At 44.2% G+C, this 17447-nt stretch overlaps 1 protein-coding gene across 1 annotated transcript in view; it reads right to left on the bottom strand.

Moving 5' to 3' along the window:
• The window catches only part of LOC140194915 (transcriptional activator GLI3-like), a 455994-nt gene that overhangs the window by 356697 nt on the left and 81850 nt on the right, over positions 1-17447 (bottom strand). Inside the window, exon 2 of the mRNA XM_072252301.1 lies at positions 15050-15212. Within this exon, the coding sequence (XP_072108402.1) occupies positions 15050-15173 (124 nt within the window). The 5' untranslated portion in view covers positions 15174-15212. The remainder of the gene's footprint in view (positions 1-15049; positions 15213-17447) is intronic.

A 17447-nucleotide genomic window follows, 5' to 3' on the forward strand; every position in this document is an offset into this window, starting at 1 on the left:
CGATTCCAGAGGTCGGGTCGGCAGGCACCACGGAGACCAGCGATCCCCAGACATGCATATGGGTGGGTGTCACGAGGGCTGGCAGCTCCACCAGGGTCACCAGAGTCGGAGGTCCGTGTGAATCTGGAAGTCGAAGTCCGAAAGTCAAAACCGTGATTGTCAAGTCCTTGGGTCAAGGCCCGAAGGTCAAATCCATGATCAGTCTGGAACTCAAGAACCAAAGGTTAAATCAGTGATCAGTGAATTTCCGTAATCGGCGAGAGCTGTGGTCAAGGCCCAAAGGCCAAATCCATGATCAGTGATTCCTATAGTCAAGGTTCGAAGGTTAAACCCAAGATCAGCGAGTCCTGTGGTTGACACCCAGAGAATGGCTAAGTTGGGCATGCTATGTTGACGCCGGGATGCAGGCTGCCCACAGCACATCCTTGGGTGCGTTGGCTGTTAACACAAATGGCGCATTTAACTATGTTTTGATGTACATCGATAAATAAATGAATCTAATTCTGAGCTCATTTGTGGAGCTATCTTCCACACAGCTGGGGAGGTGAGTGTCTTTTCATTCTAACGGTGACTGTGCTTATAAGCACTGGCTGGGTCACCCTTCCTGACATCCAGGCAATTTGATACACCTTTTTATCTCACCTTGTCACCACCTGCACCGGTAAGGAACTGCAGGACAAGAGAGGCCCTGATCTCTCTGACTTGCAGAAGAAGCATGACAGTCGACTCTCTATTTGTTCAGTGTTCTTATAAAATTGGTAATTCACAAATGAAAAACACAGTTAAGAAGTTCCATCTCCGTCTGGTATGGGAGCAGCCAAGCATTAGACTAGAAGTCCCTACAAAAGACTGCGAGAATGGCTGAGAGGACCATAGGGGTCTCCCTACCATCCACTGGGGATATTGATCAGGAGCGCTGCATGCGCAGGGCCCTTAGTATTATCAAGGATCCCACCCATCCATCCAGCATCCTCTTTGACTTTCTACCACCAGGCAGGAGATTCCGATACATAAAGACAAGAATGGTCAGGATGAGAAACAGTTTCTTCCCTCAGGCCATTAGGCTTCAGAACTCCCTGCCACATCACATTCGAAGTTAATCCATTCCATACCTAACAATATTTAATTTATGCACTTTACTTTGTTTATTTATAAGTAATTCATCTGTAGATTTTATCCTTACTTTCCACAGTTATTGTGCTTTGTATGTTTTGCTGTGCTTTACACCCTGGTCAGGAGAAACATTGTCTCATTTGACGGTATACACGTACATAGTGAAATGACAAAAAACCTGACTTGACTTGAAGAGTTTTGTAAAATAACATTGATGAGGAAAAAAAGGTAATTTTGTTCTTTCCAATTGTGCTAGAGGGTCTGCCCCCTGCAACAACTCACAATCTTTTCCACATCAACACACACAAAATGCTGGAGGACTGAGCAGTCCAGACAGCATCCATGGAAAAGAGTAAAGAAGAAAGGTCTCAGCCCGAAACTCCATCTTTTCACTTGTTTCCATGGACGCTGCCTGACCTGTTGAGTTCCTCCAGCATTGTGTGTGTGTGTTGCATCAGAGTAAACTAACTGGTTGGCTGGCAGTGCAGCGACATCAGCGCCGGACTCCGAAATGGTGGTTCCCGGGTTCGAATCCAGTTGGGCCGCTCCCGAGTACGCTTTCCATCCGTGCCGGGTTGAGTGTTGAGTTCGCAACTCCACGTCGTAAAATAAAGAAAAATACTGTACTGCGAAATGTCTGTGCGAGGAGTGGCGCACCACACAGTCTCACGTTCCGCGCCTCGTAAAGCATGAAAATGCCCGACGCTGGCTTCTCAGGCCTGAGTCGGCATCATCATCATCATCATCAAACTAACTGGGTTCAACACAGCCTGATAAAAAAAAACAGTTTTCCCCGCAGCTTCAACAAGTTTATTTGGGTAACTAGCAGCCAAGAGGCAGACATTACCATTATTTGTCTATGTACATCGAAACATAAAAACATACAGTGAAATGTTTTGCATTTGCATCAGTGACCAACACAGTCCAACGATGTGCCGAGGGCAGGCTGCAAGTTGAAAGTTCAAAGTAATTTATTATCAAAGTATGTATGCATTATACAACCTTGAGATTTGTCTTCTTACAGGCAGCCCACAAAGCGTGAAACCCAAAAGAACCCTTGAAGAAAAAGGACCAAGAAAAAGCCCAATGTGCAGAGAGAGAAAAAAATACAAATCATGCCACGCTACCAACATGGCGTGCCCATGAATTATTAACCCTAACCTGGCCGTCTATTGGAATGTGGGAGGAAGCACGGAATAAAAGGGTTGTAACATCTTGTTACAGCTTTAAGAGACATTGGTGAGGTTGCACTTGGACTATTGAGTGCAACACTTATTGTCATCCCATTGGAAGGCAAGTGTTGGCATGCACCCAAATCCAACACAGCTTGCTCACAACTCACTATTCCTAACCCTTACGCCTTTTGGAATGTGGGTGGAAACTCTCAATACAAGATGGGATATCATGCCATGGCTGTAAGAGGCATTGGTCAGACTGCACTTGGAGTACCGAGATCAGTTTTGGACTCCTTACTGAAGAAAAGGTGAGCTGGCATTGGAAAGGGTCCAGAGGAGGTTCATCAGAATGACCCAGGCGATGAAAAGGCTAACGTTTCAGGAGTATTTGATGGCTCTGGGTCTGTACTCACTGGAGTTTAGAAGAATGAGGGGTGGATCTCATTGAAACCTACCGAATATTGAAAGGACTTGATAGAGTGGACATGGACTCCCTATACTGGGGGAGTCTAGGACAAGAGGGCACAGCCTCAGAATAGAACCATGTCCTGGTCCTGTTAGAACAGAAATGAGGAGGAATTTTGTCAGGCAGAAAGTAATGAATATCTGGAATTTATTGCCACAGACAGCTGTGGAGCTCAAGTCATTGGGTATATTTAAAGAGGCAGTTGATAGGTTCTTGATTAGTAAGGGTATCAAAGGTTAGGAGAAGAAGGCAGGAGAATGGGGCTGACAGGGATAATAAATCAGCCATTATAGAATGGTGGAGCCGAGTCAATGGGCTGAATGGCCTGACTGCTCCAATATCTTATGGTCTTATCTGTACAATTCTGATAGCTATTTAACTTAACCACCAATATATGTTCTTTAGTGATCTTTTTGGTTCAGAAGTTAACATTGGCTTAACATAGCTTCCATTAATCTTATCTGACAATTTCTTCCCTCTATGTCTTATCCTTGAGCAGTGTGGTCTGATTATTGGCTGCTGGAATTGAAGTCACAACTCATTTCCTTCAAACACCTCCTCCTCTGTGATCTGTATATGATCCATGACCTCATTGCTGCCTTGCCTCACTTCTATAGACTCTGTGTCTGTCTCCCTAGTAAATGCAGATGCATAAGATCCATCTAAGATCTCCCCCATCTCTTTCAGCTCCACACATAGATTGCCACTCTGACCTTCCAGTGGACCAATTATGTCCCTTTCTATCCTTACGCTTTAAATATATTTGTAGAAGCCCTTAGGATTTTCTTTCACTTTGTCTGCTAGAGCAACCTCATGCCTTCTTTTAGACCTCCTGATTTCCTTAAGTGTTCTCCTGCACTTCTTATACTCCTGCCTGCCTAAACCTTCTATACACCTCCTCCTTCTTCTTCTCAACCAGGGCCTCAATACTTCTCAAAAACTAGGTTTCCTAAACTGTTATCCTTGACAGGAATACACAAGCTCTCGACTGTCTCAAAATTTCACTTTTGAATGCCTCCCAGTTACCAAGTACACCTTTGCCAGAAAACAGCCTGTCCCAATCGACACTTGCCAGATCCTTTCTGATACCATCAAAATTGGCCTTTCTCCCATTTAGGATCTCAACCCGAGCACCAGATCTATCCCTCTCCATAATTATCTAGAGACTAATGGCATTGTGATAACTGGATGCAAAGTGCTTCCCTACACAAACTTCACCTACCCTATTTCACTCCCCAGTAGGAGATCTTGTATTGCACTCTCTCTGGATGGAACCTCTATACATTAATTAAGAAAATATTTGATAACTCTAACCCATAATATCCCTCCTCAGTTCTATTTTGTGGATCGACATCTTGCTCATTGCTTGGTAAAGAGATACACATCCAATTGGCTTGACATAACAGCATGCACCATAGAAAACACCCCCTCTGGGTGCTTCATGACTTGCTATGGCAGCTGCTCTGCCCAAGACCATAAGAAACTGCACAGAGTCGTGGACACAGCTCAGTGCACCATGGAAACCAGGCTCCCTTCCATGGACCCTGTCTACACTTACATAGAATGTAGGACATAGAGCAGTCCAGCCTGAAATGTCGACTGTCTATTCCTTCCTCCCATAGATGCTGCCTGACTTGCTGAGTTTCTCCAGCATTTTGTGTGTGTTGCTCAGTAAAATGACTCTACTTTGTCAAATTGATAAGAAATAAGTCTCGCAGTAGGGGGCTGCTAGCTGCTGTTTTGTATTTAATATTTCAATAATACTTGAGTAATAGTGTGAATATCTTGTTGATTAAGCATCCTTTGTTTAAATAATTCATTTTAGGTTATATGTAGAAGTACATAAATGGCATACGTCTTGACGCTACCACATGATATGTGCACGCCTCGCTTAAAATACAAACAAAGTACATGAGTTATCCCTCGCTCTCCTGTGTACTTATTTCAGTTAGTTTTGGAGTTTACGAAACATAACAGATGAAAATGATTTAAAAAGTTAAGGACTTAAGATGAACTTTATTTGTCACATCTGTATTTGAAACATACAGTGAAAGGCGTCCATTAAAAGTCAAATCAAATCAGCGAGGATTGTGCTGGGCACGCTTCTGGTGCCAAAATAGCCTGTCCCCTACTTATTAACCAAACTTGTACATCTTTGGAATGTGGGAGGAAACCTGAACACCCAGAGGAATCTACATATTCATAGGGAAAGCATGAAAACTCCTTACAGACAGCACTATGAATTGTACCTCAATTGCTGATCGCTGGTGCTCTAAAGCATCACACTTACCGCCACGCTACCATGCCGCCCTCAAAGGGGGCAATGTGGAGTAAAGTGCCACAGGTCCTAATCAAATTCTAGACTATCTTTCCAGCCAGTCAGCCTTGTACTACATCTTAGTAATACAGCCTTGCTGATTTAATCTTTTAATACCAGAGATGCAGAAGATCGTGAACACGGCGCAGCACATCACAGAAACCAATCTTCCGTCCTGGGACTCACTTTACACCACACGTTGTCGGAGCAGAGCTGCCAGGATAATCAAGGACATGACTCACCCAGCCAACACACTTTTCGTCCCTCTTCCCTCCGGGAGAAAGCTCGGGAGCTTGAAGATTTGGGAACAGTTTCTTTCCAACTGTGATAAGACTGCTGAACGGATCCTGACCAGATCTGGGCCGTACCCTCCAAATATCCGGATCTGCATCTCGGGTTTTTTGCACTACCTTACTTTCCCTTTTCTATTTTCTATTTATGATTTATAATTAAAATTTTTAATATTTAATATTGATTTGTAATCCAGGGAGCGGAAGCGCAGAATCAAATATCGCTGTGATGATTGTACTTTCTAGTATCAATTGTTTGGCGACAATAAAGTATAAACATAGAAACATAGAAAATAGGTGCAGGAGTAAGCCATTCAGCCCTTCGAGCCTGCATCGCCATTTATTATGATCATGGCTGATCATCCAACTCAGAACCCCGCCCCAGCCTTCCCTCCATACCCCCTGACCCCCGTAGCCACAAGGGCCATATCTAACTCCCTCTTAAATATAGCTAATGAACTGGCCTCAACTGTTTCCTGTGGCAGAGAATTCCACAGATTCACCACTCTCTGTGTGAAGAAGTTTTTCCTAATCTCAGTCCTAAAAGGCTTCCCCTCTATCCTCAAACTGTGGCCCCTCGTTCTGGACTTCCTCAACATCGGGAACAATCTTCCTGCATCTAGCCTGTCCAATCCCCTTAGGATCTTATACGTTTCAATCAGATCCCCCCTCAATCTTCTAAATTCTAACGAGTACAAGCCCAGTTCATCCAGTCTTTCTTCATATGAAAGTCCTGCCATCCCAGGAATCAATCTGGTGAACCTTCTTTGTACTCCCTCTATGGCAAGGATGTCCTTCCTCAGATTAGGGGACCAAAACTGCAGTCGACGTTTCAGGCCGAGACCCTTCGTCAGGACTAACTCTGAGTCAAAGTGTGGTCGAAAAGTTGAAGAGCCAAAGAAATTACAGATGGGGAGCAGTGAGAGATGGTTTCACTGAACTCCATCCTGACGAAGGGTCTCGGCCTGAAACGTCGACTGCACCTCTTCGTACAGATGCTGCCTGGCCTGCTGCATTCACCAGGAACTTTGATGTGTGTTGCTCTTCCCTTTGTCTGCTCTGTCCTCTTTGTCTCTCACTACATCTCTCTCCTCATCTCCTTTGTTCTTGTAACACTTAATAAAACAATAATAATCAACGTTTTAAGCCTCATCCTTCACTTCCAAAGAAACTTTGACCATAAACCATAAGACATAGGTGCAGAATTAGGCTATTCAGCCCATCCAGTCTGCTCCACCATTCCATCATGGCTGATTTAGTATCCCTCTCAACCCCATTCTCCTGCCTTCCCCTGGTAACCTTTGGTGCCCTGACTAATCAAGAACCTATCAACCTCAGCTTTAAATATACCCAATGACCTGGCCTCCACAGCCATCTGTTGCAGTGAATTCCACAGATTCACCACACTTTGGCTAAAGAAATTCTTCCTCGTCTTTGTTCTGAATGGATGTCCCTCTTTCTGAGCTTGTGCCCTCTGGTTCTATACTTCCACTCTAGGCAATATCCTCTTCACATCCACTCCATCTAGGCCTTGTAAAATTCTTCTAAGCACAGGTTTTCCTAGTTATTAAATTTGTTGATGATATAACCACTGTTGGCAGATTCTCAGGTGACGACGAGAGGGTGTACAGGAGAGAGATATACCAGCTAGTCAAGTGGCGTGGCAGCAACAAACTTGCACTCAACACCAGTAAGACCAAAGAAATGATTGTGGACTTCAGGAAGGGTAAGACAAGGGAACACACACCAATCCTCATAGAGGGATCAGAAGTAGAAAGAGTGAGCAATTTCAAGTTCCTGGGTGACAATATCTCTGGGCACCTAACCTGGACCCAACATATTGATGCAGCTATAAAGAAGGCAAGACAGCAGTTACATTTCATTAGGAGTTTGAGGAGATTTGGTATGTCACCAAAAACACTCTCAAATTTCCACAGATGTATCATGGACAGCATTCTGATTGGCTGCATCACCGTCTGGTATGGTGGGGCGAAGGGGGGGTGCTACTGCACAGGATTGAAGTAAGCTGCAGAGAGTTGTAAAATTAGTCAGCTCCATTTTGGGTCCTAGCCTCCATAGTATCCAAGACATCTTCAAGGAGCGATGCCTCAGAAAGGCAGCGTCCATCACCCTCTATATATATATATATATATACACACACGCAGTTTTCTTGTTTTGTTCTAAATCATGTACTGCATTGTACTGCTGCAGCAAAGTTAACAAGTTTCATGGAGGAGATGGCAGCGCGAAGCAGCTCGCAGCGGCCATTCCGGTGGTGATGTCTGTTATTTGTCAAGTAGGGTGCCGTGCACGATCCTGATTTGATGGAGACGGACGTGAGAGCACGGAGGAACATCTGGTGAAACTTCTGAAATGCCTGCTTTACTGCTGCTGCTACTGTGTGGTCCAGAATCTCCGGAGGAGAAGGCCCCAAGTCCTCGGCTTTGCTTGTTGCTCGGCGGCCGGGGCGGGGTCGAAGCGCTCGGCAGAAGATGGTCGTTGGAGAGGCTGTGTCGGAGGGGCTGGTCGGAGGCTCGAAGTTTTCGGACGGACTCAAAGTCCGCTGCAGTCGGGTGCTTCCAATGGTGCTGCATCAGCAAGTTTGCGGTGCTTGGAGGTTCATGGCAGGGAGAGTTTCTCCCTTCTGCCGCCTGCGTGAGATGATGAGGCTATCGGGACCTTGAGACTTTTTTTTACCGTGCCCATGTCTGCTCTTTAACAAATTACGGTATTGCTTTGCACTGTTGTAATTATGTGTTATAATTATGTGGTTTTGTCAGTTTTAGTCTTGGTTTGTCCTGTGTTTTCTTGTGATACCATTCTGGAGGAATGTTGTATCATTTTTTAATGCATGCATTTTGTAAATGACAATAAACGAGGACTGAGTGTCCTCATAATCTAATCTAATCCAATCTAATATGGGGGTGATATTAAACTTGATTCTGATACAAATGCCACTAGACAATCCAATAACTAACCTGATATCGATCTGTCCTTCAGTGATAGGTGATCAGAATTCTGAGGTCAAAATCCTTGTGCACTTGCCGTATGAATGAGTTCTAAATGGTTTCATAAGCATATGCTTCTCTGAGGATTGTCACCTTGTCGTGGTGGAGAGGCTTGTGAGTCGCTGAGATCCCGGGAGCGATGCCGTCTGGCGGTTAACTCATGATAGGGTCACCCATGGCGGTAAGGTCAAAGGGGAGGTTCCAGACAAAGAGCGATCCAACCAAGACCTCAATGGCAGAGCTGGCGGAGGATGATGACACACCAGAACAGCAGTGAAGGCGGAGGTAGGCTGCAGCAGTGAAGGGTCCCCAGTTGTCTTGCACTCCATGCCACTAGAGAGTACACCTGATCTGTCAGGACCATGTGGTGGCTGCCCGTGCATCAGCCTCTCCACATTAAAGAAAGTCTCGCACAGTCGTCCTCCATTAAGGGAACCCACCCTAATATCCTGGTTGTGAGGATCCCGGATCAGACTCAACAGCCACCTGAGGCCCCACCAGTGGACAACCACTTTGGGGAACATCTTACCAACCTGAGTGATTGCTATACTCGTAAGCATAGCACATAAAAATTGTCATAAAGTCAAAGAGCACTACAGCACAGAATCAGGCCCTTCCCCCCCCACCCCGATCTCATAAGTGCAAATTAGATTCGCGTCAGCTGATATTTAAAGTTAGAAAACTGGTAATTAAAATGAAACGTGAAGGCTTGTTACTCAGTGATAACAGTTTCGGGAAACTCCCAGTCACAGTAACACTTGCGCACCCAGGAAAAAAATGAGCAGAGAGCATGGCAACAAAAGGTTTCAGAGTCGGTGAGTAAGGACACAGCTATAGAAAAATAAATGAGAGAAAAATCGAGGAATTCTTATTCCATCATACATTGAAGAAAGATGACACAGCCACAGAAAGAAATATGAACCGACACTCCTTAAATGCTCAGAAGTTAAAGTGCCCAGGTTAACATCCACGATTTGATTAATGTGCCCTCAGCAGTATATTTGAAGCCAAATTCAAAAATCAATAGATATATGTTGTTTGAAAACACATACAACAAAAGCTTCCATCCACCTATTAATGTAGGTAGCTCAACAATTTTGAGCTTCGTACTTTTTCATCTCCACAGACTTTGATCAAGCCCGCGGAACAATATTCTCAGAAAACTGTTTATTACCCTCTCCATCAAGTGATCAATGATTTCATTAATATGACAGATCACAAAACTGTCATATCATTGATACCGGCTTGAAAGATGACTCCAGTTTCCCTGCCACATTTCTACTGTCTGGGATCCTCACTGGCAGCCCGACTCCATTCAATATTTCCACAGACACAGAAAACTAAAAATCCATTTTCAAACCAATTTCAATTAGAATCCGGAGTTGTTATCACAGGTGCAGCAGAATGGGTCTGTAAGTGGAAAAGTCGCCTGTCCATTCTGAAATGAAACCTTATCTGCAGTCACAAAGATGGCTGAGGACATCCTATCTGTAATTTACTTTTTATCCTGTGTTAACTTAAGCTTACTTCTGTCATATGGAATTCTGACTATTTTCTGTTAGTGGGTAATCTAAAAGCTTAGGGAGCATATGTGAGTCTTGATCTTTTTTCTGCACGAACTTTTTCCTCAGAGCACTGATCCCAACCAAAGAAATGTTAAACAGCTGAAAATTTCACAGGGGATAAAGGTGCTCTGCTTTGCATCATTTTGCAAATTTTACTTCTATTTAAGTTTCTCAAACCCAAAATAAATAACATATTTCTTTTAAAGCAAAGCATTAATCTTGAATCTCGAATCTTAATACGTGCTATCTCCTCCCATTACATTCCTGAAGACTTTCAATTTGCAAGGACTGGAACATCAGCGGTTCCATTAATTCTGCACCCAAGTGGTGAGGCTTTTCTCTCATCTCCTCTGGTCCTCTTTAGCAAATTATCCCATGACGGTGGATTTATTCTCTCAAAGACCCCGGGACTTTGCGAAGCAACAAAAGAATTAGAAGACTTTCTGGTCCACCTGCCTGGTGCATGATGAAGCAAAGAACAGCATCCCCCAGAGAAACCAATCAAACTATTGTGTGGCACAGTCGGACCTTTTCAACTGTCAAACTAGAAGAGGTGGAAAAGAGATGAAAGAACTTGAGATGACGCTGCCATTTATAGAAAGATACAGGATTGGTCTCCTAAGACTTAATAATTGGGATAGTACTCAATTTTAACTAAAAAAAACAGCATGCATTAGCACAGTCAAATGAAAAGAAAGTTAATGGGAAATCCCTAGCCTTTACCACTTTGCAACATCAACTCTCTGGATCGGGTACAATGAGTTTGAATAATAAATATTTAAAGCAGCCGAATTCCAAAACCTTTCAAAACGAAACCTGCCGCTGACTTTCCGAAACGAAAATTAAACAAAACTTTATGAAAGCATACAAAATTTATGTTTTTTTCTCTCTGGGACGGAAAGAAATGCGGTGAAACTTAAGTAAAAGAAAAATTTTAAGCCATGCTTGTTTCTATCTCAATATGTTTTGTACTCCCCACAGATAAAAGCAATTTAAAAAAAAAAGAAAAGCTGATTCTGGAATGTTTCCTTTTCACTTTGTTAGGTGGGTGGATTGGGGGGAGGGGAGGGGGAGATGAACAAGGTTGGGGGATGGTGTGGAGAACGGTTGCAAGTACGGTTTCCTTAATAGGGCTAAAATCTAGCCTGCCCCAGAGGAGTTAGAGATCCTTATCAGACACTGTGGATTGGGTTTCATGGCATTCCTGACCGCCTCGTATCATAATGTATGCACCCCCTTCTCCTGCCCTTCAGGATATTGAATGCAAAGCTCTCCATGTTGTTCGCTGCCTTTCTTCAACTCTGACCCGTACAATGTGACTCACATATTACTTCATTCTGAACATGAGGCCCATAAATGGGTAAAAAGTTTTAACACTCCTTTCACAGCAGCTCTGTCTGCTCGCTACATGCTATGACTGCAACAGGAAGTGCTTCTAGCAAGAGCCCCACTGTGTTTTTTTCTATTATTGCCACCCCACAATGATTTTTTTTGTTCCCTCTGTCCATACTCCGTAGAATAAAGGAAGGAAGGAGACAGGGTGAATTAGGACTTTGCACACTGTTTTGGGGGGCGGGGGGGAGACAATGAGTGGCTGCGGAGAGCGATGCCGGGTGAGAGAGTTAACAGCTTCATTTCCCTTCGGCACGCTTCAAACTCTGCAGAATTAGCTTTGTAAGGAGATCTAGGAATGCCCATGTGCCTCTGGAACAGGACGATTTGGTGTAACAACCAAATCCTTGGCAGTTCCGTTGTGTCACGGGACGCAATAACTTTTGTCCTGCAATATTTCACAAACTTTTGCAAATCCATACTGCTTTTCAACATCTCACTGAGGTTTTCAGAGTTCTGCTTCTGCACGCGAGCAGTAGCAGGCACCCAGATATACCGGCACTCATTTCATCTGGTCGCAAGTATGAGCTCAATACAGCAGAGACCAGGACAGAAGGCGGCACAACAAGCTGGCAAACGACAGATACTTACACAGAATCTTCCAACACAGGCCATTCAGAAAGCCATCTCTTTGAAAAAACTTTATCCCTTCTCTATCCCTTCCCTATGGCCAGGCAGTTATCCGATTTCCTGGTAAAGGTTGCAACGGAAACGGTTTCCTGATCTCCCAGGCTATGCATATTGTTCAGCCTTTGGGCCTTCAGTAAATTCTCACGTTCATAGGATGCTCGCGAGAATTATCCCGGGAATGAAAGGATTAACGTACGAGGAGCGTTTGATGGCTCTGGGCCCATACTCACTGCAGTTTAGAAGAATGAGGGTTTGGGGGGGTCTCACTGAAACCCATTGATAAGGCTGAGATAGAGTGGACATGGAGAAAATGTCTCCTATAGTGAGGTGTCTCAGACCAGAGGGCACAGCCTCAGAATAAAAGGACATCCATTTAGAGATGAGAAGGAATCTCTTTAGCTGGAGGTTAACAAATCTGTGTAACTCATTGTCAAGGATGGCTGTCAAGGCCAAGTCATTGGATACATTTAAAGCGAAGGCTGATAGGTTCTTGACTAGTGAGAATGTCAAAGGTTACGGGAGAAGGCTGGAGAATGGGGTTGAGAGGGATAATAAATCAGCCATGATAGAATAGCGGAGTAGATTCAACGGGCCACATAGTCTAATTTTGCTCCTATGTCTTATTGTCTAAAATCATTTTAAATTTGGTACATGGAGCTTAGAAAAATAGAGGTCTATGCAGTAGGATAATTCTAGGCAGCTTCTAGAGTATGTTACATGGTCGGCACAACATTGTGGGCCGAAGGGCCTGTAATGTGCTGTAGATTTCTACGTCCTATGTTCTAAATCTGCAACTTCTGATTACCAGCTCTATTATTAATGGAAACAATTACCTCTTACCACCCTGTAAGATCTCCTCCTGGTACGGAGTAGTCCCAGCAAATCTCCTCCTCAACCCCCTGCCAAGCAGAAGAGAACCACAGGGTGTCTCATCTCTCCTCATTGTCCTTCTTCGTCAAGCTTCCCGATGTACGTGAGCTGGCCTCCAGCCGTGTACTCAGCAGGGACTCCCCACCCAGGCTCCGCGGAACCGCCGGGTAACGGTAGGGGTCCATGGCATAACAAAGGTTCGGAACCCCTGGCGCACAGAATGCTTGTTAGCTTTGTACTTTGATCTGAGGCTAATGTTTAATTAGCAGACTGCAGCACTCTGCAAAGCATAGGGGACAATCATTAAACCCTAATTTCGGCCATTTGACACTGGCCATCCATACAATTTTATTTTTGTTTGTTTAGAGGCCCTTCGGGTTCAACAAGCTGCGCTGTCCAGTACCTCACTACTTGCACTCTTTTGCACCACTTATATAAACATATGCAAATATAACAAAATTCATGACATACGCCGATGATATTAAATCCGATTCTGATGTCTTTCCTATTGCGACTTACACTGTTTTTTATGTATTGCACTGTGCTGCTGCGGCAACGCAACAAATCTGATGACATATGTCAGTGATATAGTAAATCTGATTCAGAAGATCCTGCAAACACGAGGAAATCTGCAGATGCTGGAATTTCAAGCAACACACATAAAGGTTACTGGTGAACGCAACTTCCGTTAATGCCCCACCTCCCCCTCATACCCCATCCATTATTTATTTATATACACACATTCTTTTTCTCTCTCTCCTTTTTCTTCCTCTGTCCCTCTCACTATACTCTTTGCCCATCCTCTGGGCTTCCCCCCCCCCTCCCTCTTTTCCTTCTCCCTGGGCCTCCTGTCCCATGATCCTCTCATATCCCTTTTGCCAATCACCTGTCCAGCTCTTGGCTCCATCCCTCACCGTCCTGTCTTCTCCTATCATTTCAGATCTCCCCCTCCCCCTCCCACTTTCAAATCTCTTATTAGCTCTTCCTTCAGTTAGTCCTGACGAAGGGTCTTGGCCCGAAATGTCGACTGTACCTCTTCCTAGAGATGCTGCCTGGCCTGCTGCGTTCACCAGCAACTTTTATGTCTGAAGATCCTGCTGCTGCTTTGCTTCAACTGTTTATTTAATTTTTATTTCATTTAGAGATACAGCACAGATCAGTCCCTTAACATGGCCCAGCAACTCACCTATTTAACACTAGCCTAATCACAGGACAATTTACAATGGCCAATCAACCTACTGACCGGTAAGTGAAACCCATCTGTTGTTGAAAGGCCTCAATACAGTGGATATGGAGAAGATGTTTCCTATGGTGGGAGAGTCTAAGACCAGAGGGTGCAGATTTTGACTAGAGGGCTGTCCACTTAGATCGGAGATGAGGAGGAGTTGCTTTAGCCAGAGAGTGGTGAATCCGTGGAATTCGTTGCCACAAGTGGCTGTGGGGGCCAAGTCACTGAGTATATTTAAGGCAGAGGTTGATAGATTATTGATTAGTCAGGGCATGAAGGAATACAGGGAGAAGGCAGGAGAATGGGGCTGAGAGGGAAAATGGGTAAGCTGTGATGAAATGGTGGAGCAAACTTGATGGGCCGAATGGCCAGACTCTGCTGTTATACCTTCTGGTCTTACGGCCTTTGGACTGTGAAAAGAAACCAGAGTACCAGGGGGAAATCCATTCGGACACGGAGAAAACGTTCAAACCCCTTAAAAATGGCACTGGAATCGGTTTCCAAACTCCAGAACACCCTAAGCCATAACAATGTCATTCTAACCTCCACATTATCTGTGCTTATTCTATCCCATACTGAATACTAACCCCAAACATACCTCATGGTTTTACTAATGACAGGCATCACAAAACAACACACTTTTTAAAGGAAAAGAAAGCTCATTTTACACAAACGCGCATTTGACCATTGCTCCTCACAAGCGATTAGTCAGCTGCCCAGAGGGAGGGAAAATAGCACATTAAATCTCGCCAATTAGAGAGAAGCACTCACTGACTGCAACAGAACCCAGCAGTGCAAAAGGAAAATCACTCAATGGCTGGTTTATGAAAGAGATTACTTTAATTCCAAATTCTTCGTCCTCCACCCACCGCCGCTTTCTCAAAACAAACAAAAATCCAGGTGCGGATGATCCATTCACAAGGAATGCAGTGAACATTTTTAAAAAAAGCTGCTGCTCTCACAGTTAGCAAATCCCTGTGCGATACACCACTTACCATTGGAAGTGGTACTGGAGGCTATGGCTTTCTCACTGACATCTGTGCGAGGAGATCCCTTTACAATGGAATTCTCTACTTTTTTCTTTTCAACTCCAGGAGCGCTGTGTGACTGGGTATCCATTCTGGTTATTCATTCCCCCAGCTCTTAATACCGGCACAACTGCAAGGAAAAGAGAGAAAACAAAAAAAATCACTGTTCATGACTTGGCTCCTTTAAGGACCATTGTTTTAAATTAAAGTCGACATCTTTACATGACACAAGTCGGCAGGTCGTATGTTACAACCCCCAAAAATGTTAAGCATATTAGTCTTACAACTTACTCCATTATTCAAGAACGTTGGGAAGATTTTTTTTTCAAAAAATCATTCATCACAGATGTGATAATCACTCAGCCATAACTTCCCTGAAACTCTGCCCTGTCTCCTCTAGTTTAAAACAACTTGCAGGAAGGGCAGCATGGTAGCACAACGCTTTGTAGTACCATCGGCCCAGGTTCAACGCTTTACAGTACCAGTGAGCGCAGCCTAAGAACCAACACATACAAGAAGCTGGAGGAACCGCAGGTCAGGCAGCGTCTACGGAGGGAGATAGTGTTTTTTGCAGGCTTCTGCCTCCTTCCTTTTCAGTCCTGATCATGGGTCTAGAACTGAAACACTCAAGGTTTCCAGCAATTGCCAAGTTTCATGTGTCTAAATCATGGTATAGCATTGTGGTTAGCACAACACTTTATAGTACCAACAACCCAGGTTCAATTCCCATCGCTGCTTGGGAGGAGCTTGTACGTTCCCCCTGTGACTGCGTGGGTTTCCTCTGGCTGCTCTGGTTTCCTCCCACAGTCCAAAGACATATCAAAGACAGCTAATTGGTCATTGTAACTTGCCCTGTGATTAGGCTAGGGTTAAATTGAGGGTTTCCTGGCAGCGTAGTTTAAAGAGCCAGAAAGGCCTGTTCCACGCTGTACCTGAATAAATAAACAGACCACAGAAATAAAGGTTTCTATCAGATATTATTAAGGCAAATCCCAATTTAAATTTATCACCATCATCCATGTTCACAGGTAAAAGGCAGAAAATAAAATGCCCTCTAACATTTCACACTCTAAAGACAGTCAAGAAATCCATGTCGCTTGTAAAACTCTGCCATGGACCGTCCCAAGCCAGGCTGCGAAAGGAAGAGGGGATAGCAACCCCATCCCATCAAAACCCAGAGTGATAGAAACACCAGCAGAAGCTCCAAAAAACTCATTCCTGGAGAGGAAGATGGGGACAACGTGAAAGGTTGGCTCAGGACACAGGACTCTTGGGAGCAGCTGTCGGTGGCCTGAGCCCCATAGGGGGGATAAGCTTAAGTAAGTAACTAACGATAGCTAGTTAAACAAGATCCACTTAATACCGATCATCACAAAAGTGTGTCTTTCTGCTTACAAAAGTTATTAATTTCTGCCAGAAACCAGTAACCTTAAGAGTACCTGACAATCAAAGCAAAACTGATGCTTCGCAAGTTTGCAGAAACTGGTTGAAATCAAAACCTGACTTAACTCAGATGCATTCCATTGAACATAATCAGAAAACAAATCACCAAACGTAACTTATGGAGCAATACAGAAGTCTGCATTTGCAATAAACAATACAGTCAATAAAGAGGTTTCGAGAAGAGAGATGGACAAGCAGAAAGAATATACGATCTGTGCACAATATCCCTAAGTGTGCCTGTTGTTTGGGGAATTGCTCACTATAAATTATGCCAAAAGTATCATTAGGCATAGGAGCAGAATTAGGCCATTCAGCCCATTGAGTCTGGTCTGGCATTTGACCGTGGCTGATTACACCTCTCAATCCTGCCTTTTCCCCGTAACTTTTCACACCCTGACTAATCAAAAACCCATCAATTTTGACTTTAAGTATACCCAGTGACTTGGTCTCCACAGCCATCTGTGGCAATGAATTCCACAGATTCACTACCCTTTGGCTAAAAAAAAATTCCTCCTCATCTCTGTTCTAAATGGATGTCCTTCTACTCTTGTGGTAAACCATATATATATGTTGTAACTGGGTTAACTGACTGGACACGCCGCTCTGCTGACTGCCCCTGTGGCTCCTCCCACAGAGTCCTGTGTAAAGGTGTTTCGCCTTGCCCCTCCCCCTCAGTCCGGGGGCAGATACTCACCATGGAGGTCGTGGAGGTTGTATTGTACAGCGAATAAAAGCCTTTCAGTATTTTACCAAACCTCAGTCTTTTGGAGTTATTGAAGGTGCTTCAACTCTGTGGCTGTGCCCTCTGGTTTGAGACTCCTCCACTATAGGAAACATCCTCTCCACAACCACTTTATTCAGGCCTTTCAATATTCAGCAGGTTTCAAACTCCAGCAACTACAGGCCCAGAGACATCAAATGC

This window comes from Mobula birostris, chromosome 1 (genome assembly GCF_030028105.1).
Source record: "Mobula birostris isolate sMobBir1 chromosome 1, sMobBir1.hap1, whole genome shotgun sequence".
NCBI lineage: Eukaryota > Metazoa > Chordata > Chondrichthyes > Myliobatiformes > Myliobatidae > Mobula > Mobula birostris.